Here is a 22,598-nt window from a genome sequence, read left to right as displayed (position 1 = left end):
ACATGCTGGTAGGTTATTTGGCTCCTGGCTAAAATTGGCCCTAGCATGTGTATATATGAATGTAAGTTAGGGACCTTAGATTGTACGCCACTTGAGGGTTAGGGACTAATGTGAATGTACAATATATATGTAAAGCGCTGCGTAAATTGAGAGTGCTATATAAGTACCTGAAATAAATAAAATAAGGAGGAAAACTTGCGACTTCACTGGCCCCCAGAGTGAGGACCACCTATGCAGCAGGGAAAGAGCAGCCCAGCAGAAGGCCTGAGAGCAGACACCCAGCAGTAGCATAGGAGAAGGACTGAGTGAGTAGACCTGGGCCAGTAAGGGGAAGGAGTACTCTGATGGGAAATTGTATTAGCTGCTACCCAGGACTGTTTCACACCACAGTGGCAGGCACTGGATCCCCTGCTCAGGGATTCACCCAGTACAGCTGAATAATGAGAGGATTCATCTAGGGTCTGGAGTGGTACTACAGGAGATGCTGGCTAGCTCTCCGAAAGAGAATTTTTGCTGTCTGAAGAGACTTGTATATAGTTTCAGAGAGGCTGTCCCTTTGGGCATCCCATATGCCCCCTACCCCATCCAAGTTCAACCCCTAATAAAACTTCAAAACAAGCTCATGGACTGGTTACTGGGGGATGGACCTCAGAGACCAGAAGGCATAAAAGATTCCCACCATGCTCTGCAGAAATCCAACATGGATGCCAGCACATGGAGAAACATAACCTCTGGGAAAAGGTAGGACCTTGACAGTACCTCCTCATCAAGGGCCCCTCCCCCTCCGCGGCTCAACAAAAGGCTTCTGAGGAAAGCGGGCATGAAAAGCGCGGAGGAGGGCAGGAGCATGGACATCCGCGGAAGGAACCCAGGAACGCTCCTCGGGACCATAACCGCGCCAATGAACCAGGAACTGCAATCGACCGCGCACCAATCGAGAGTCCAGGATCCGGCTCACCTCATTCTCCTCATGACCGTCAACCCGGATGGGACGGGGCCGAGGCAGAGAGGTAGTGAAGCGATTGCAGATCAGAGGTTTCAATAGGGATACATGAAAGATATTGGAGATCCGCATCCCAGGAGGAAGGGCAAGGGCATAGGCCACCGGATTCACCTTGCGGAGAATGTGAAAAGGACCAACAAAACGGGGAGCTAGTTTGGGTGTGGGCACCCGAAGATTGAGGTTGCGAGTAGACAACCACACCCAATCGCCGACCTGGTATGAAGGTGCAAATTCATCTAGGGTCTGGAGTGGTACTACAGGAGATGCTGGCTAGCTCTCCGAAAGAGAATTTTTGCTGTCTGAAGAGACTTGTATATAGTTTCAGAGAGGCTGTCCCTTTGGGCATCCCATATGCCCCCTACCCCATCCAAGTTCAACCCCTAATAAAACTTCAAAACAAGCTCATGGACTGGTTACTGTCTCCGGGATGCAAGCCTGTATGGAAAATGAGTGTTGCCTGACTGTGCACGACTATAGGGGACCCAAACTTCAGCAAGGGGGTAGTGCTACATACTTAACATGTCATTTTCCAAGCAGAGCAAGGATGTCTTCAGTTCTGTTAAAATTAGATATGTTGTTTCCTTATACTTGTATCAGCTCATAAATGATCAGTCATGCCATCTAGGAAATATTCATTTTTTTATGTTGCTAAAAGGCTACTGTAGATGTAGGCATTAGGTGTCAAATGTGATGCCATTCTGATCCCAAAAACCTTCCACCTATCATTGTAATGCATTCGGAGGTGTTGAGCCTATACAGCAGACCTGAACTCAAAAGTGAAGATTTGCTATGTTATAGGTAATGTCTAAAATTACACTTAAATGTACCTATTGTCTTCACTCACTTCAGAAATATTGCAGTATATTTCCTGGTATGTGAGTGTTGACATGAGGAAGTAAAGCTCTCCTTCTACCATAATGAACACATCCATACAGAAACCCACTGACAAACAAGGCATGGTTAATCAGCAATAGGGAAAGGGATAGTGGAGATACTGTTGGTGACAAATCCTTTACCCTCTGCTTTTGGGGCACAGATTTCAGAGTTCAAACAAAACTCAAACAAAATATATTATAGTGCAGCTTACCAGTCCTTAAAGCAGTAATAAACCCAAAAACAACAATTTATTATATTGCAACCAATTCCTAGATGTGATGGCTGCATCAGTTTTCTTTTTAGGCCCTTTCCTTTATTTTCATCTGGTGATCTGGCCAGTAAGTCTGTTTTTTTTAACAGAAAGAGTTCTCCTGAAGATGTAACAGTTATGAGGTTGAGACAAATCATTTACTACTGACAGGGGTACATACAATGGCCAGATTGTATTTATTTATGTAAAACTGTTTGCTGTAATTACACTGTTCAACAAATTTTTATTTTTTGCCAGTTTTGGAAACAAAAGGATCCATTTCTTAATGAATTTCACATTCTGAGTTCAAATATAACAATGAAATTTGTCAATTGGCTCTAGTTTTTCTGTAAACGGAAAGTTTTCTACTATAGGCGTAATGACTACATAATGCACAATAATTATATAGATAGATGTCTTTCCACAAATATAAAGCAAGTGATATTGACTACATAACAAAGCCTAAATGGCATAATATATTGCATAGGATTACCAAGAAAAATTATAGCCATAAGCTAAGTTGAATCATTTTAATACTTAGGATTCTCACTAGTTTTGTCTTCAGTTTGTGTCGGTTTTGCTTCTCTTGGCTTTTCTCTTGTATTCGAGGAAATGGCTATCTCTTACAACTGTCCAGCAATAGTCAGCAAGCATTGATGGGCTCCATTTACCTTGATATCTTCTTTCCATAGCTGCAATGTCTTGATGGAAGCGCTCTCCGTGTTCATCACTCACTGCTCCACAGTTTGGTGGGAAAAAATCCAGATGCGAATGTAGAAAATGAATTTTTAGAGACATGTTGCAACCCAGATTTCTGTAAGTCTGGATGAGTTTTTCTACCACTTTCTTGTAGTCTGGTGTTTTATTGCTTCCAAGAAAATTTGATGTCACTGATACAAATGCTGTCCTGGCAGCCTTTTCCTTTCCACGCAACAGAGAAAGAAACTCATCATCATGAATAAGTTTACGAATCTGTGGCCCAACAAAGACTCCTTCATTTATTTTTGCAGCACTAAGTGCTGGAAATTTGCTAATCAGGTACTTGAAACCTGCTTTATTCTTGTCCATTGCCTTAACAAAGTTTTTCATTAATCCCAAATTGATGTGTAATGGAGGTAATAAGATCTTATTGCTGTCTACAAGTGCTGGATAGTTAACATTTTTTTCTCCAGGCTGCAATGACTGGCGTAATGGCCAGTCTCTTTTGGCATAGTGCATTTCTCTCGCACGAATGTCCCACTCACAGAGGAAGCAGCAGTACTTAGTATATCCACCTTGAAGTCCAAGTAGGATAGCAATCACCTTCAGGTCACCACAAATCGACCATTGATGTTCATCATAGTTGATGCACCTTAAAAGCTCTTTCAAGTTTTCATACGTTTCTTTCATTGAAACTGCGTAAGCAACTGGAACTGACGGCAGCTGATTGCCATTATGGAGCAAAACAGCTTTAAGACTCGCCTTTGAAGCATCAATGAACAGCCTCCACTCATCGGGATCATAGCATACGCCGATTGCTGAGATTAAACCATGAACATTGTTACATACAGCAATATCACCTTCCTGGACGAAGAATGGGATCAGATCTTTCTGACGATGACGGTAGAAAGACGTACGAACATCACTTGATATGAGATTCCACTGTTGTAGTCTTGACCCCAAAAGCTCTGCCTTGTTCTTCGGAAGATCCAGGTCTCTGATAAGATCGCTCAATTCCACTTGTGTAATGAGGTGTGGTTCAGTGGGTGTGGATGGAAGAAAGTCTGGGTCATGTGAGGTTGACGGTTGATGACTACACGCTTCAGGTTCTTCCTCACTTGACTCAACCACGAAGGATTCTGGTGCTTTAGGAATTGGTAGCCCCTCTCCATGAGGAACTGGACGTATTGCCGATGGAATATTTGGATAGTGCACAGATAACTTTTTCTTCTTATTTAGCCCTTTTGTTGGAGGCACCATACAAAAGTAACAATTACTAACATGATCTGTTGGCTCTCTCCAAATCATTGGCACAGCGAAAGGCATAGATGCCTTTTTTCCATTCAACCATTGCTCCAGTGCCGTCCCACAAGAATTGCAGCATATATGTGGTGCCCAGCTCTTGTCCTGGTCTCCTATCTTGCAGCCAAAATACAAGTTGTAGGCTTTCTTAATCATTCCTGTTATCCTCCTTTTTTGTGAGATAAAAGTTATTTCACCGCAGATATAGCAGAAATTATCTGCTTTATTCACACAAGTTCGAGGCATTACTGAGTAGCCTATATAAGCATAAAACGAAATGTAAAGACGCTGTCGAACTACAATCAGCTACAGATACTGCAGCTTTTATGCAGTGAAGTGATGCAATTAAAGGCTAATATTGCATCATCTCAGTATACATGCAATTTTCTATTGGTCACCAGTATCAATTGCGCAATATGCAGCTGAAGTTGCATCATAATTTTGAATGGCTTACGTCATTAGATGGGTGAATATATCATGGAAACTAGAGCCAATCAACATTTTTTAGGGTCATTTTCGTTTTCAGCACCCCACAATTATGTAAGATTAGCTAATTTTATGCCCAAAACTTTTTACCTGTTGAACAGTGTTACCTATAAAGTGTTAGCAGGAATTTGGCTTCAATTTGTTAGTGTATCTAAATTTACTAGTACATCTAACACCCCCTACCCTCAGATTAACACTGCTGCTGTTGAAAAAATGCTCCCTGTGCTCCTTCATTCAACGTGGGGGCACTCTAATACAGGAGGTGTACTACTGGCCAGACCACCAGGTGAAAACAGAGAGAAAAAAGCCTAAGAAAAGAAAATGAATGCAGCCGCCACATCTAATGGTTAGAAAGCTGTGATACAGTATATTACCTTTTATAGCTTTGGGCTTAATGCCACTTTAAATGTGGTGGCTGTCTTAGTACTCTCTTTTAGGCTGTATTTTATTCTCATGGTGATCCAGCCAGCAAGACAAATCCTGTCCCAACTCTGGATGAAGGAGTGATGGAGACACCTTTGGACAGCAACACTGTCAGTCTAGGGAGAGGGTAGTGTTAGATGTACTAGAAGATTTAAATGGACTCAACTAAAAAATTCAAGCTGAACTCCAGCTAACACAATTCAAGCAGTTACAGCAGTTTTGTTCCCTTCTGGGATAAAGGTTTTATATAAATGAATAAAATCTGACCATTGTAAGCACCCCTGTCAGTGCTAAATGATTTATCCTAACCCTCTAACTGCCATTTTTGCTGGACAGCTTGGTCTGTTAGAGTGAAACTGAAGTTCCCTCTGTAAGACATAGAGAGCAGGCTTGTTTTTACTGCAGAAGAGACATGTAATGTTTATTATGCAATAAAAGGCTCCTACCTGCCTGCTTCTCCAGTGCTTTAAACTGAGCTGTAAACTAATGCAGCCACCACAACTAAAAATTGGTAAGCTGCAATATATTACATTTTTGTTTTTGGGTTTAATACCGCTTTAAGCTCTCAGTATATAGCATGCACAGTTGCTGTTTACATGGAGACCAGTGGCCCTACTGTAGGGCCACTGGTCTCCATGTAAACAGCAATGTTACAGTGTGGGTTGCAGCTTAAACTCCTAGACTATACTGCTGACTATGAGAGTACTTGAATCTTGACTTTTGCTAAAGAACAGAATAATATGAAATGACAAGCACTGTACTTTGTACTTGGTAACTGCAACCTTATGGACATGCCCTAGGAAGATGTGAAGATGTTCCAAAACACTACTTTAGTTGTATTAGCACAAAAGGAAATCATTCAGGGTCTTTAGAATCAACATTTTACTTTGCTTTTAACATTATTAAGGTTTTCTCAAATAAATGTAGCACCTTCCTAGTCAACTAGGGGGAGCTAGACCTCAATTGTTAGCTAGGAGGGCTGATAAGCATCCTGGGAGTGACAGCTAGCAGGGGTCCAATTGTGGTCAGAGCTGAGAGGCTCTGCAGACCAGCCCTCTGGAATTTCCCCCTGTTCTAGAACTTTGGAGAAAGATCTAGGTGCAGTGGGTGGATCTGAGGAGTGTCTGGTCTGTGCTCTTGAAGGATCCTGGCCAATCCTCAACAGGAGGCTTGGCAAGGGGCTGGGACAACCGTTAAGAGTAACTGAACATGCTCAGCTGCACGAGAGTTGGAGGAGAGTTTGGGTGGAAATTGAAGATGGAGTGTGGCTGCAGGAAGGAGCCTGGGGGGGGGGGGGCCCAGATGGAAAGGGCTCACCTAACAGGCAGTGGAGCTTGGAAGGATGAAATCTCAGAACTTCACTGGCCCCCAGAGCGAGAACCACCTTTGCAGCAGGGTAGGAGCGGCCCAGCTAAAAGCCTGGTAGCAGCCACCGACCCACCAGCAGCACAGGAGAAGGACTGAGTGAGTAGACCTGCACCCCCTGGGCCAGAAAGGGGAAGGAGGCACTCTAGTGGGAAAGTGGGTTAACCTGCCACCCAGGACTGTTTCATCATTTATGTGGCAGACACTGGATGCCCTGCAAGGAGTATCTAGGCTCTGTGGTGGTACTACAGGAGGTGCTGGATAGCTCTCCAAAAGTTTGCTGTAACCACTTGTAGATAGTTCAGGAAGTTTTCCTCGGTTTCTCATTGGGCATCCTGTACACCCCTTACCATATCCAAGTTGAAACCACCCTAATAAATCCAAAAAAGCAAGCTCAAGGACTGGTTACTGACTTCTGAATGCAAGTCTGTGTGGAGATATGTGTTGCCTAGCTGTGCATGACTATAGGGCAGGGGTGTCCAAACTTTTTTCAAAGAGGGCCAGATTGGATGAAGTGAACATGGTGGAGGGCCGAACATTTTTCCGAACATTCTTTGAACCATTACAATTAAATGCAAATAAATTATTTTATGCCAAGACAATTGCAAACGACATACTTTTCATTTCATAACATTAAGATCAACTGACAGCTGAGTTTTCACAATGTATTGAAAATAAATAAAAAAAAAACTTACCTGCACTAATGTGAAGGGTGAAAAAGGTAGCTGGAGCTGAAGTCTCTGCTCGGCAGCCGGGAGGGGAAGAGAAACACACTTCACGCTGGAAGCCCGGCCCTGACGTCACCGCCCTCTGTAGCTCCCAGCGCGGCGCAGTCACGCATGCACACTGCTCTCAAGCAGAAGACTGTCTGCCACAGAAGGGAGGGCCGTGCGACAGCCACATTTACACAGACCAGGGAGAACGCGCCGCAGTCAGGCATGCGCACTGCCCTCTGCTCTCAAGCAGAAGACTGTCTGCCATAGAAGGGAGGGCCGTGGGAGGGCCACATTACACAGAGCAGGGAGGGCTGTTGGAGGGCCGTATTAAACCGGTCCCCGGGCCGTAAATGGCCCGCGGGCCGGACTTTGGACATGCCTGCTATAGGGGAACCCAAAACATTAGCAACTCCTTAGGGGGCAGTGCTACATAGAGTTTGCTTTTATTATTACAGTTCAGAGTAAAATTGAGTTGAACATTGAACTAGCAGTGAACTTTAGACTTTTATAACTGAACTCACTTTCCTTTGTTAATGTTTACTGCAACATGTCTTTTACTGATATCTATGGACAAAATGACATACACAAGCATACAGAATGTTTCAGCTGCACAGCACTACACCAAGATGTAAATGGCATAACTGTCAACAATAGGCAGTATGCTAATGTTATTGTCATGCACTCAAATTATATGGGCCTACGAACACTATGCTCTGTGTTGGAGCACAAACATTGTTATGTGGTAAGGCACGCAGCATTAAGGCAGTCCATTCATTTTGATTAGGCTGGCAGTGGACGCGACCCACTGCAAACACAGCACTCCAGCTTGGGTATATTGGCCTCTTCTTAAGTTGTGCATTGGGGTGCACCACAACGCAATATACTACTCATTGTAAAGTATTGTGTCTTATCACAATTCACAGATCTGTACAAACCATAAAAAGGAAAAAAAACAGAAGAAAATGTTTTACTAAGATGAGATTCACACACAGATGGCAAAAAATAGTATCTGACGCATATTACTGCAGTCTTCTGTGGACTTGATATCCACACTAAAAAAGTATAACTGTACTTTTGGTAAATAATTCTTATTAGGATATTCCCCCAGCACCCCTTCCTAGCCTTCCTTCTGAGATCTGCTAGCTGTCATAAACCCTCTTTGTAATCCAGCAGGGTTTTGCTTTTCTCATGCATACATACCACATTCTCTATTCATTCTTATAGAAAAACCAACTGCTCGGGACCCAATCACCCACATGGTGACCTTGATGGATGCTTAGGACCTGGTGGATGTTTAAACACTCACAGGCAGAAGTGTCAGATTCAGAGACTATGGTGGTTGACTGCTCCTTATTGGATCAATATTGACTGGTGTGTGACAGGAGGGCTAAATATTTACCTTCTTTTTTGAATATACATTTTCTATTTAAACATTGCCTTGGGGTAGCATTAAACTGGTTGTTCATTTGTTCAGTTGTGTCTTCTGATTCAGATAATCTAGTTCAACACCCATTTTGTATGGGGGGGGGGGGGTGGACTGGGTGACCAAGTTTACTCTGTTATTGAATAAATGAGGAAATACAGAAACAAATTACTGTGGTATAAGGGAGTTAAACATATATATAAGTTTACAATCTGTTCAGAATATCCAAAATGTTCTACCTAATACCTACTGTACTTCCTTTCCTGGATGCTCCTCAAGTCAGCCCTGCACCTCTGTCCCCCTATGACCATCCCTAACAAGCTAAAAACTGAGAACTGGCCTCTGGCCAAATATTTGATACAAGTACTTGCGATAGAGAATCCTGGGTGGGATCAAAGCTAATGGCCACTATTCAGTGATCCTACTCCTTGACCTTTCTGCGGCCTTCGACACAGTCGAGCACCCCCTCCTCCTCAAAGAACTACACTCCCTCTGCCTCAGAGATTGTGCTCTCTCCTGGCTCTCATCCTACCTATCACAACGCTCTTTCAGCGTTACCTATAATGCTACCACCTCCCCCTCACTCCCCCTCTCTGTTGGGCTCCCTCAAGGCTCCTTCCTCGGGCCCCTTCTCTTCTCCATCTACACCTCCTCTCTTGGCCAACTCATACACTCTCACAGCTTCAACTACCACCTCTATGCCGACGACACACAAATCTATCTCTCAACCCCCCACCTCACCCCCTCAGTCTACACCCGAATCACAAACCTACTGAGCGACATATCAGACTGGATGTCCGCCCCGCAGGCCAGAGTACTTGGTGTCATTCTGGACTCCAACCTATCCTTCCAACCCCAAGTCCAATCATTAACAAACTCATGCAGACTCCACCTCCGCAACATCGCCAAAATCTGCGCTTTCCTAACCCCAGAAACCACTAAACAGCTCATCCACTCCCTCATCATATCACGACTCGATTACTGCAACTCCCTCCTGCCACGCCATAGGCTATCCACACTTCAGTTGATCCTGAATACGGCAGCCAGACTCATTCACCTTACCAACTGCTCCGTTTCCGCCACCCCCCTCTGCCAATCCCTCCACTGGCTTCCGATTGAATATAGGAAACAGCAATGAAGCCTCTGTATGGAATGCTCAGCCAAGGGCAAACTGCAGGTGGACCCTCTCCTATGAAGAATAGTTCACCACAGGAGCCAGAAATTGTATATAGTTAAATATACCTAACAACTAACCTCCTCCACTCCTCCCACCACTCCATCCTCCACAGCCATTTCCTCCTGCACCACCTTCCCCTTCCTCCTAGATTGTAAGCTCGAAAGAGCAGGGCCCTCAAACCCCTCATGTACTGTTTTGTTACTGTCTTGTCTCATGTTCTGTCCCCCTTGCTACTGTACAGTGCTGAGCATACCCTTTGGCGCTATATAAATACTGTATAATAATAATATTATAATAATATTTTTATTAGGTAATAAGTAAAAAAGACAATCCATGTGGAGGAACAGATAAAATAATGGTAAATGAAGTATGTTTCGTGTGCAGGGCGTACCCATGAAGATGTGCGTGCGCACGAAACGCATCAGCCGGAGCAGCAACTTGCTGACATCACACCGCCGTTGCCGAAGGTCGAAACGGCAGCTATCTTGGTACTCCATTTACCATTAAAATAAATACAAACTTTATACATTCCATTCATGCTAAAAATTCTTATTTTCTATTTTCCACTATTCTGAGCCGACAATCATTAGCTGCAAGGCACACAGTGAAAAAACACTTAGTGTTTATGAGGATTGGCATCAGACTGTCAGATGTCATATGCTTTTGTGTTTAGCTTGCTTTTCATTTGTTTTGGCATGTGTTTAACTTCTGAGTTGCTTAAAGTAGAACCAAAGGCAAATTTTTTTTTAAGAGAGGGTTATAATCCCTCTGAGGTTTTTGCCATCTGTGTCCGATTGGAGAGGTTCCCCTTCGCTTCCTGTCCCATAGCCAATACATTAAGGGAATTCCTGGTTGTCACCAGGGTCACCACTTTCACTCTTGGTGATGATGGTAAACAGGACATATAGAGAGGGTGAATCTCCCTAACAGGGTTGGGGGCGACAAACAACAATAAAAACTGACATTAACTCTTATCCCTCTGCACTCTATCCAAAACTGAAAGAAAAAACATTTGGCCTATAGTTATACTTGGAGATAGATTATGGGTTGTTTTTAGCTGCGCTAAGTAATTTCTAGGTGCTTTGAGCTGCTCATGGATTGCTTAATTGTTGCTTTAAGCTGCTTTCACATTCACTTTGACTTGTTTGAGGAAGAAATGCAGTTTAGATGCAAACTAATATCCATGTACAAAAGCTCTAAAAAGGAATGTAAAGAAACTGCAGATTACATACATATAAAGACTGTATTGATCATATTCTGGATTTCTTGAAAAGAGTTTCAAACTTCGTCTTTAAAAATAACTAATAATGTACTGTTTGATTGAATATATTTAATTATTGCTAATTTCAATAGGTCAGACCAATGAAAAAGCTTTCTACAAAGTTAACCGTACTGCCACAGTTTCAGCAACGACTTCTTGATCATCGCCGGTCACATTGCTCATTTATTGAAGAAGTAATATGTAAAGTGCCTGGAAGTCTCAGTGAGTATAAACGCATACAACTCAGGATATCCTAGTGGTTAAATATACAGCACAACCCCTATATGAATTATATAAAAGGTTATTGTTAGAGGTATGCGGAATAAAATGCTTTAAAGCCATGATTCTCAAGTATTGGGTCATGACCCAAAAGTGGGTCACGACCAGGAGCGGGCTGGGCTGCAGGGCATGTGCCCCTCAGGTTTCTCTAATGCCCCAATAAAACATTCGGTGCCCTGACATCATAGCTCAATAAAAGTCGCCGGCCACACTAATATAAGTGTTAAGATGGCCAGGACCGCAACTACAGCCAGCCTTAATATTTGTGTTATTGCGGGCAGCCAGTCCCATTAAGGTGGTGCGAATGGTGCACTCACAAAGCAGTCCCACGGCCCTCGCGCTCATTTCTCCTTCCTCCATTGCAGTGCTGGGGGGGAAGTGACATATAACTACATTTCCTTCCAGCAAGCCACCCAGAAGGAAAGAAAAGCCCCACTGGATGCCAAGGAATGACTCCACTAGTGGATGGGTGATGGAGAGTGCATTTTGAAAGGAGCGAAAGAGAACAGGAAAGCCATGATGTTGGGGGGGACTGAAAGTGTGCATGAAAGGGGAGAGCATGAAAATGGGGTCAAGGTGAGTATTAAAGGAGGGTGTGAAAGGGGGAGAAGGAAAGAGCATAAAAGGGGAAAGAAAGGGGGGCATGAAAGGGTGGTCTAAAGCAGGGCATAGAAGGGGGAATTGAAGGAGTGGGGGGGGGGGGTACTGAAAACCCTCACACAAATATTGCACAAACTATATTGTTTAATTAGCCACTTCTATACCGGGCAATTTTACCCCCTTCCTGCCCAGGCCAATTTTCAGGTTTCAGCGCTCTCAAACTTTGAATGACAATTGCGTGGTCATACAACACTGTACACAAACTAAAATTTTATCATTTTGTTCACAACTAGAGCTTTCTTTAGGTAGTATTTAATCACCACTGGGGTTTTTATTTTTTGCTAAATTAACGAAAAAAAGACCAAATATTTGGAAAAAAAAACACGTTTCTTTGTTTCTGTTATAAAAGTTTGAAAATAAATAATAAATCTTCATAAATTTAGGCCAAGATGTATTCTGCTACATTTCTTTCATGAAAATAACCCAAATCAGTATTTATTATTTAGTTTGTAGGAAAGTTATAGAGTTCACAAACTATGGTATAGATCTGAATATTGATCAATCCTGAAGTACTGACAGCCAATCTAATTTCTTGAGGTCCAAAAATGTCAGAACAGTACAGATATCCCCCAAATGACCCCTTTTTGCAAAGTAGACAGTCCGACGTATTTCATAAGAGGCATGGTGAGTTTTTTGTCATTTTTTTGTCATAATTTTTCAGAAAATGAAGAAATTAAAAAAAGTATTTTAACAATTTTTTTTTACATACTATCACCAGTGCAGTACAGCGTCATCATATAACTGGTGTGACGGTGATCAGGGACACTGACTGGTGACAGTACGAAAAAAAAAAATGATAATTTTTTTTCTTTTTTTATTATTTTTTGTATTTTTAAGTAAATGTTTTTCTCTTTTTTAAGATTCTTTTATTCATATTACACTAAGACCAAAGTAGTATAATGTTACCATAGTAACATTTTACTACTTTGGGGAAGTGATCAGTATTTTTTTTTTTTGTACACAATTTGATTGCTTATAGCAAAACCATGGCTAATCACATGACACAGATGGGCTGTAATTTGGCAAGCCTGTGCATGTGATCACTCTGACCATTCACAGCTAGACACACTTGCATACAATGGATGGCATGATTGGAAGCCATCCATTGTATATCATTTTAATGTGATCTGCTCTGATTGGTCACAGCAGGTCACATGGTACTGGCAACGGGGCCAGTACACAGATCTGTCATCGGCCGTGTACGAAGTACATGGCTGATGACAGATCTCGCCACATATTGCGATCCGGGAAGGACGTCCCGGAGGGATGAGAGGTTTGCTTGGCTGTCATTTGACCATAGGCTGGGCGGCAAGTGGTTGAAAAGCCACTGAAGACCTAGTGCAAATACATTGTAGAATACTGCACAAGTTGTTTTGTGGAATAAATTATTCCACAAAACAAACTGAGAGCAGAGAGAAGCGATCCTGCAGCCTATGAGTGTACAGCAGCCTGTCAGGCTGTTTGTACATTCACAGGCTGCTGTGCCAGCAATCCACAGTGTCCCTGATCACTGTCCCCAGTGTCCCTGATCATTGCCCCTGTATATTCATAATACATAATGCAGCCAGCCCTAGTCACTTGTTCCAGTTCACACAAAAACACTCCCATACACCATACCAATGTCCTGATCACCGCCATACCAGCATCCTGATCATTGCCATACCCCAAACCAATGTCCTGATCACCACCATACCCTATACCAACACCCTGAACACTGCTATATGCCATACCTGCATCCTGATCACTGCCATACCCCATACCAGCACCCTGATCACCATCATACTCCATACCAGTGTCCTGATCACCACCATACTCCATACCAGCATTCCGATCACCGCCATACCCCATACCAGCATCTTGATAACTGCCATACCCCATACCAGCATCCTGATCATTGCCGTATGTCATACCAGTGTCCAGCATTTTAGGGTCAAAAGTGATCAATTTTTAAATATATATCCCATAGTTTGTAGATTATATAGCTTTCACACAGACTAAATAATATATACTGATTTGGGTTATTTTTACTTCCAAAATGTAGCAGAATACATTCTGGCCTAAATTTATGAAGAAAAATTATTTATTTGCATAAATGTTGCATAACTGATTAATTGTCACTCAAAGTGTGACCACGCTGAAAGCTGAAAATTGGCATATACTGAAATGGGGTTAAAGTGTCCGGACTTGAAGTGGTTAAAAGAAGGACCTGTACACACCAATGGTGAAAGGTGAAATTAATAATACTCATAACTTCATTTGATATGACATTATATAATCAGGCAGGATTTTTATTTTGAAAGCTTATCAACTAATAATTAAGAAGTATAGTCTATTGGCCCTAAACATTTTACTAAGTTTACTAAGTCTAATCTTGATTTTCAGGAATTCATCCATCCCTGTGGAGTAAAGAGGATGTCATCCACTGGCTAAGATGGGCAGAAGAAGAATACTCTCTCTGTAAAACAGATGACAGCAAGTTTATTATGAATGGAAGAGCCCTGTGCATTCTTACTAAAGAAGATTTTAAATCCCGCTCACCAAGTTCAGGTAAGGCCCCATATGATATGATATATCACATGCAGTGGGGGAGATTTACTAAAACTGGGGCACTCAGAATCTGCTGCAGCTGTGCATGGTCGCCAATTAGCTTCTAACTTCAGCTTGTTGAATTAAAGGAGATGTAAATCTTTTTGGGCCGTACGTCTCCTATGGATCACAGGAGTGCAGTTAGTTCTGCACTCCTGTGACCCGCTGAAGCCCACTGTCAGCTGACATCACAGAGTCGGCCCAGACTCTGAAAAGATCCCAACCATATGGTCAGGATACACCCAGAACCCTGGAGCAGCACCTGGCTCAGCCTCTTAGTGATTCACCCGGAGCCTGAGCCAGCCCCTCCTGTCCCTTCCACCGGCTCTCTGTTCAGAGCAAGGTGGGAAGAACTGAGCAATCGTAGTATTCGAACGTTCATTTCTCTGTGCAGAGCCAGCAGTGGAAAGAGGCAGCACTAGATCAGTGTTGCATCCATTAAGGTGAGTATAATGTTTTTTTGTTTTGTTTAAACCCAGCTGGCCAGACCATTTTTTGCAAATTTTCCATTGCTTTTCATTTTTACCTCACAGTTTTCAGAGTTTGTAAAAGACCCCCCAAACCATATATTTTCTGAAAGTAAATAACCAGTAGAATAAAAAGAAGGTGCTACTGATTTTTAGGACTGCGACATTTGCGCAAATGTTTATCAAAGCAATATTTTTGCTGAAAATACACTAAAATCATTATTAGCCGATAAAAACACAGCAGCTTTTACAAATTTCCTGCTAAATAAAAAAGTTTTACCTGTATTGAGTTAATAATAATCAAATATTTATCAATTTTAAATTGCGCCTTTTTGCAAAATGGTGAAAATTGAACGTACGCAAAAATGTAAATGACCAAATCTCTCTAAAATTCTGGAGGTTTTCATTTCCACTTACAGCTTTCAGAATTTGTAAAAACCCCCCAAACCATATATTTTCTGAAAGTACATGACCAGTAGAATAAAAAGAAGGTGCTACTGATTTTTAAGACTACGATATTTGCGCAAATGTTTATCAAAGCAATATTTTTGCTGAAAATACACTAAAGTCATTATTAGCAGATATAAACACATAAAATCTTACAAACTTCCTACTAAATTCCTACTAAATATAAAAGCGTAAGATGTATTGAGTTATAATTAACAAATATTTGTCAATTTTAAAGTGGGCCTTTTTGCAAAATGGTGAAAATAGAATGTATGCAAAAAGAATCTGGAGGGTTTTCGTTTTTCACTTACAGCTTTCAAAGTTTGTAAAAGACCAAAAAAAACAAATGCTTTGTGAAAGCACATGACCAGTAGAATAAAAAGAAGGTGATACTGTTTTTTTAGGCACCACAATAGTTGCGCAAATGGTTTTCAAATCACTATTTTTACTAAAAAAAACACTAAAATACTTATTTTCACACAAAACCACAACATAACTTACAAAATCCTGCTAAATTCCTACTAAGGCCTGGAGGGCCGTATTTACCTGCATGGGGATGCACAGGTGATTCTCTTTCACATATTGCACAGTGGTGTTTTATGTTGAGAGACTTTATTGGGACTTTTATTTTTATTTCATGTTAATGTTGCAGTCGTTGTTGTGTTACACTATATATTTTTATAGGATTAAAGCACCTGTGAGGTTTTTATTGCAGTCTATGCCCCAGTTAGGGAGATTCATCTTTTCTATTGGTCCTGTTTTCCATTATCATCAAAAGTAAAAGAAATCACAAATTTTGGATTGTCCTCAGAAAAGTAATAGAGGGAAAATGTTCCAATGGGGAAACTAATTCTGTTGACCTGGGGGTCCCCAAGGACATTTGCAGAGAGTTTCTCACTTCCTGCTTTGGCTATGGGACAGAAAGTGAAGGTAAATACGCTCAATGCGACACAGATGGAAAAAAATAAACTGACAGGGGTTATAACCCTCCCTTACTCTATTCAAAATGACAAAAAAAATGTTTTGTCTATAATTCTATATAATTCTACTTTAAATAAAGTTATATAGAAATGGTAAAAAAGGCCAATGCAGAAAAAGTGGAAACAACAAAGCACTCACAAGATGGCCGCCATTGAACATTGCAATCACCAATGGACCACCCACAATTAGTAAGAAAACATAATAAAACAATTACCGTATTTGCCGGCGTATAAGACGGCTTTTCAACCCGTGAAAATCTTTTGAAAAGTCAGGGGTCGTCTTATACGCCGGTATACGGCGAGCCAGTGTCAGGGCGGCACTTTTTCGAGGGGCGGCGCCACCCCCCCTCCTCCTCCAACGGACACCAAGTACAGGGGTGGGCAGAGGGGCTGCTGTACCTTACCTGGCTCCGGTCCCGGTCCCACGACGATCCGGTCCAGGAAGCGTGGCTGCTCCTTCTTTCAGTTCGGCCGCTCGATGGTCCCGCCGCCCGCTCGGCTCCGCCTCCTCACCGGTGATTGGGCGCCAGCCTAGAAAGGCACACAGGCGACCAATCACCGGCGAGGAGGCGGAGCCGAACGGCCCCGCGAAAATCAAGCGGCCGAACTGAAAGAAGGAGCAGCCGCTCCTCTCCCCCACTGACACTAACGATGGGGCACTATTCCTCCTCCACACTGACACCAACGATGAGGCACTGTTCCTCCCCCACTGACACCAACGATGGGGCACTATTCCTCCTCCCCGCTGACACCAATGATGGGGCACTATTCCTCCTCCCCACTGACACCAATGATGGGGCACTTTTCTCCCCACTGATACCAATGATGGGGCACTATTCCTCCCCCACTGACACCAATAATGGGGCACAATTCCTCCCCCACTGACACCAACCATGGGGCACTATTCCTCCTCCCCACTGACACCAACGATGGGGCACTATTCCTCCTCCCCACTGACACCAACGATGGGGCACTATTCCTCCCCCACTGACACCAATGATGGGGCACTTTTCTCCCCACTGATACCAATGATGGGGCACTATTCCTCCCCCACTGACACCAACCATGGAGCACTATTCCTCCTCCCCACTGACACCAACGATGGGGCACTATTCTCCCCACTGATAACAATGATGGGGCGCTATTCCTCCCACTGATACCAATGATGGGGCGCAATTCCTGCCACTGATACCAATGATGGGGCGCTATTCCTCCCACTGACACCAATGATGGAGCACTATTCCTCCCACTGACACTAATGATGGAGCACTATTCCTCCCACTGACACTAATGATGGGACACTATTCCTCCCACTGACACCAATGATGGGGCACGATTCTTCCCACTGACACCAATGATGGGGCACTATTCCTCCCACTGACTAATGATGGGGCACTATTCCTCCCACTGACACTAATGATGGGACACTATTCCTCCCACTGACACCAATGATGGGGCACTATTCCTCCCACTGACACTAATGATGGGACACTATTCCTCCCACTGACACCAATGATGGGGCGCTATTCCTCCCACTGACACTAATGATGGGACACTATTCCTCACACACTGACATTAATGATGGGGCACCATCATTGGTGTCAGTAGGAGGAATAGTGTCCCATCATTGGTATCAGTGGGAGGAATAGCGCCCCATCATTGGTATCAGTGGGAGGAATAGTGCCCCATCATTGGTGTCAGGGGGAGGAATAGTGCCCCATCATTGGTGTCAGGGGGAGGAATAGTGCTCCATCATTGGTGTCAGTGGATGAAATAGTGCCCCATCATTAGTGTCAGTGGGAGGAGTAGTGCCTCATCATTGGTATCAGTGGGAGGAATCATGCCCCATCATTGGTGTCAGTGGGAGGAATAGCCCCCATCATTGGAATACCATACCATATTGAAATCAAATCTGATGTTTTTTCATTTTTATTTGGTGTGCGTTGGAAGAGGGGTAGTCTTATACGGCGAGTATAGCTCAAACCCTATATTTTAACAGGTAAAGTAGGGGGTCGTCTTATACGCTGGCAAATACGGTAGTTATGTTTTAGGACAACAAAGCAACAAATGAAAAATTACAAAATAGCTGCAAAAAACACTATGCAAGGCCAAACCCCCACATGTGCCAAAAGTAAACAAGTGTAAGAGTGTAAACAGCACCCTGCACACTACATGGACAATGTACACGCTGACGGTGCACAAAGATAGGAATAAACACGTGTACATAGTACTCTACAATAAGAAGAAACCTGAGGACTCAGATATATGAATATTTGCAAAAGGACAATTGTTATCAGGACCAAAGTAGTAAAAAGGTTCTATATTTCTGTCTATTATATGTATATACTGTATATATATATATTTATTTATTTCAGGTACTTATATTGTGCCATTAATTTACACAGCACTTTACATATATATTGTACATTCTAAGGTCCCTAACTCACATTCATACATACACATATTAGGGCCAATTTAGACAGGAGCCAATTAACCTACCAGCATGTCTTTGGAGTGTGGGAAGAAACAGGAGTAAATTCCACAGGAGGAAAGCCACGCAGGCACAGGGAGAACATGCAAACTCCAGGAAGGTGGTGCCGTGGTTGGAATTCGAACCAACGACCCTAGTACTGCCAGGCAGAAGTGCTAACCAGTTAGATACATATATATATATATATATATATATATATATATACATATATATACATACATACCTATCTATCTATAAATAATTATGAAAATATGATTGTTTGTTTTTTTTTACATTTTAGGTGATGTTTTGTTTGAGCTGCTACGATGCATTAAGACTCACAGACAAGGGCTCACAAGTCATCCCGACTTCAGACAGACGATGAGAAAATATAACCATCTCCATACACAGACTTGCATAAGTAAGTTAGATCATTGGCAATGGTATTTTTTTTTGCTAGTACAGAATGTGTTATATATTAAAGTGTACATTTCACAACGATTTTTCAGCTGCTCTTAGGGGCATCTGGCAATTTTTTTCCTGCCCATAAACGCCCCTGCATGTTAGGCAATGTTTCCATGTACACATAGGCATTTAGAGGAGTAAAGATTCAGTGGCGTTTAGAGGGAGAAAAAACGCTAGACACGTTTAGCACTTAAGCGTTAATTCATTTCAATGGCCAGAATAAATTATTATTCTGACCAATTAAAATCATTATCGCTTAAATGACTGATGTAGCTAAAAGCATTAAACGCGTTTACAAGCGTTTTGCTGCGGAAGTGCAGCTGCCTGTAGGAAAGGCGTCTAGGAGAGGTAGAAAAACACTTACTGTGCATGAGGCCTAAGTGTTCAATGTAGCATGGATACTGTAGACTGATTAATAAAGGAATTTACTTTGTTTAGCTTAGTGAATAAGATGCAGCTGTGTTGACTTCAATTATTCAATTGCATGTGAACGTCTTATATTTCCTTTGCACATGATCAAAGTGAAGACAGCTTTATTTATTCAGCAATATTAACATATTTTTCCCAAAGCAAACAGTTTGTACTACATTAGTAAACAAACCTCACTATGTTGCTATTGAACTGGTTCTATTGAACTTGCGGCCAATGCCACAAAAAAACCTGGTGAGGCGTGTCACAGTGTTGTTGGGTATATTGTAACCAGGCATTTTTGTGGCATTGGTGCAGTAAAGTCTTCCTTTTGGCAACTTATCCATGCAGCTCATTTTTGTTCAAGTATTGTTGTACTGTGCTCTTTGAGACAACCACACCATCTTTGTCTGGAGCACCTTATATTTCTTCTGAGGTTACCTGTGGGTTTTTCTTTGTATCCCAAACAATTCTTCTGGTAGTTGTGGCCGCAATCTTTCTTGTTCTACCTGACCTTTACTTGGTATCAAGAAATCCTCAAATTTTCCACTTCTTAATAGGTGATTGAACAGTACTGACTGGCCCTGTTTCCTCTTGCACAAAATTGTATTGTACACCGAAACTGCCTTACTCAAACTCTCCAACGACCTGCTAACCGCCAAAGCTAATGGCCATTATTCAGTGCTCCTACTCCTTGACCTCTCTGCGGCCTTCGACACAGTCGACCACCCCCTCCTCCTCAAAAAACTACACTCCCTCGGCCTCAGAGATTCTGCTCTCTCCTGGCTCTCATCCTACCTGTCACAACACTCTTTCAGCGTTACCTATAATGCTACCACCTCCCCCTCACTCCCCCTCTCTGTTGGGGTCCCTCAAGGCTCTGTCCTCGGGCCCTTCTCTTCTCCATCTACACCTCCTCCCTTGGCCAACTCATACACTCTCATGGCTTCAACTACCACCTCTATGCCGACGACACACAAATCTATCTCTCAACCCCCCACCTCACCCCTCGGTCTCTGCCCGAATCACACACCTACTGAGCGACATATCAGACTGGATGTCGCTCCACTTCCTTAAACTGAACCTCTCCAAATCCGAGTTTCTTGTCTTCCCCCAGCCTGGACACCACCCCCCATTGACTTCTCCATCACATCCAACAACGCCACCATCAAACCCGCCCCGCAGGCTAGAGTACTTGGTGTCATTCTGGACTCCAACTTATCCTTCCAGCCCCAAGTCCAATCTTTAACAAACTCATGCAGACTCCACCTCCGCAACATCGCCAAAATACGCACGTTCCTAACCCCAGAAACCACTAAACAGCTCATCCACTCCCTCATCATATCACGACTCGACTACTGCAACTCCCTCCTCACTGGCCTGCCTCGCCGCTGGCTATCCCCGCTTCAGTCGATCCTGAATACGGCTGCCAGACTCATTCACCTTTCCAACCGCTCCATCTCTGCCACCCCCCTCTGCCAATCCCTCCACTGGCTTCCGATTGCGCAACGGATCAAATTCAAAGTCCTAACACTGACGTACAAAGCTGTCCACCATACTGCCCCGTACTTCATCACTGACCTAATATCCAAGTACCGCCCAGCACGCACACTCCGCTCCTCACAAGACCTCCTTCTCTCTAGTTCCCTGGTCTCCTTCTCCCATGCCCGCCTCCAGGGTGTCACCCATCCTCTGGAACTCCCTGCCCCAACCCATCAGATTATCACCTACTCTCCTCTCCTTTAGGCGCACCCTGAAAACCCATCTCTTCAGGGAAGCCTACCCCACCCCCTGCTAACTTGCCGACCTCCTCCACTCTTCCTACCACTCCATCCCCCACAGCTATCTCCTCCTGTACCACTATCCCCTCCCTCCTAGATTGTAAGCTCGAAAGAGCAGGGCCCTTGATCCCCTTATGTTTTGCATTGTATTGGTATTGTTCTGTCACATGTTCTGTCCTCCTTTGTAATGTACAGCGCTGAGCGAACCATTGGCGCTTTATAAATACTGTATAATAATAATAAAATAATAACTGTAATATCTACCTTAATTTTGTAAAGCGCTCCTCAAACTGTTGGCGCTATATAAATCCTGTATAATAATAATAGTAATAATAATATATATTTGAGGCTTTGGATATCTTTTTATATCCTTTTCTATCTTTATATAGTTTTAATACCTTGTTATACGGATCTTTTGACACTTCTTTTCTGCTCCCCATGGCTCAATATCTGGCCTGCTCAGTTCATCCAGATGAGAGCTAACAAACTCATTAACTATTTATACACAGACACTAATTGCATTATAAAAAGCCACAGACATGGGAAATTAACCTTTAATTGCCAATTGAACCTGTTTGTATCACCTTGTGTGTCTGTACCAGGGCCAAACATTCTAGGGTATGTAAACTTTTGATCATGGCCATTTGGGTGATTTCTGTTATCATTATGATTTAGAAAGGAGCCAAACAACTATGTGATAACAAATGGCTTCATATGATCACTATCCTAATATAAAAAACTATTTTTGACATGATGATATTTTCAATAACAATGCAAAAATCTCACCATTTCTGCCAGGGTATGCAAACTTTTCAGCACAACTGTACTTCAGAAAGATTTTACGGTGTTTCCGTGCACATTATAATATAATATAGTATAATATGCTTATTCAACAGTTGAAACTCCAAAATGCCCTACAAAGACAAAAGAAACAGATGTTTCAGACAGTACCCTCCAAGATACTCCTCTCAATCTTTCCCAGCGAATGCCCAGAATTCAGGAGGAGCAAGAATCTCCAAAAAAAGGAGGCTGCGTAGATGGAAAAATAAAAGGTGAATACACTGGATGTACTTG

At 42.8% G+C, this 22,598-nt stretch overlaps 1 protein-coding gene across 1 annotated transcript in view; it reads left to right on the top strand.

The window, feature by feature from the left end:
* LOC149456118 (transcription factor ETV7-like) overlaps positions 1 to 22,598 on the top strand; it is a 49,889-nt gene that overhangs the window by 15,816 nt on the left and 11,475 nt on the right. Inside the window, exons 2-5 of the mRNA XM_089685406.1 lie at positions 11,074 to 11,203; positions 14,303 to 14,467; positions 19,172 to 19,291; positions 22,421 to 22,576. Of these exons, the coding sequence (XP_089541532.1) occupies positions 11,074 to 11,203; positions 14,303 to 14,467; positions 19,172 to 19,291; positions 22,421 to 22,576 (571 nt within the window). The remainder of the gene's footprint in view (positions 1 to 11,073; positions 11,204 to 14,302; positions 14,468 to 19,171; positions 19,292 to 22,420; positions 22,577 to 22,598) is intronic.

Source organism: Staurois parvus, unplaced genomic scaffold, assembly GCF_062004578.1.
Source record: "Staurois parvus isolate SC_StPar_1 unplaced genomic scaffold, SC_StPar_1.0 ptg000375l, whole genome shotgun sequence".
Taxonomy (NCBI): Eukaryota; Metazoa; Chordata; class Amphibia; order Anura; family Ranidae; genus Staurois; species Staurois parvus.
Note: the sequence above shows the minus strand (reverse complement) of the source record. Positions and strands in the feature narration are given on the sequence as shown.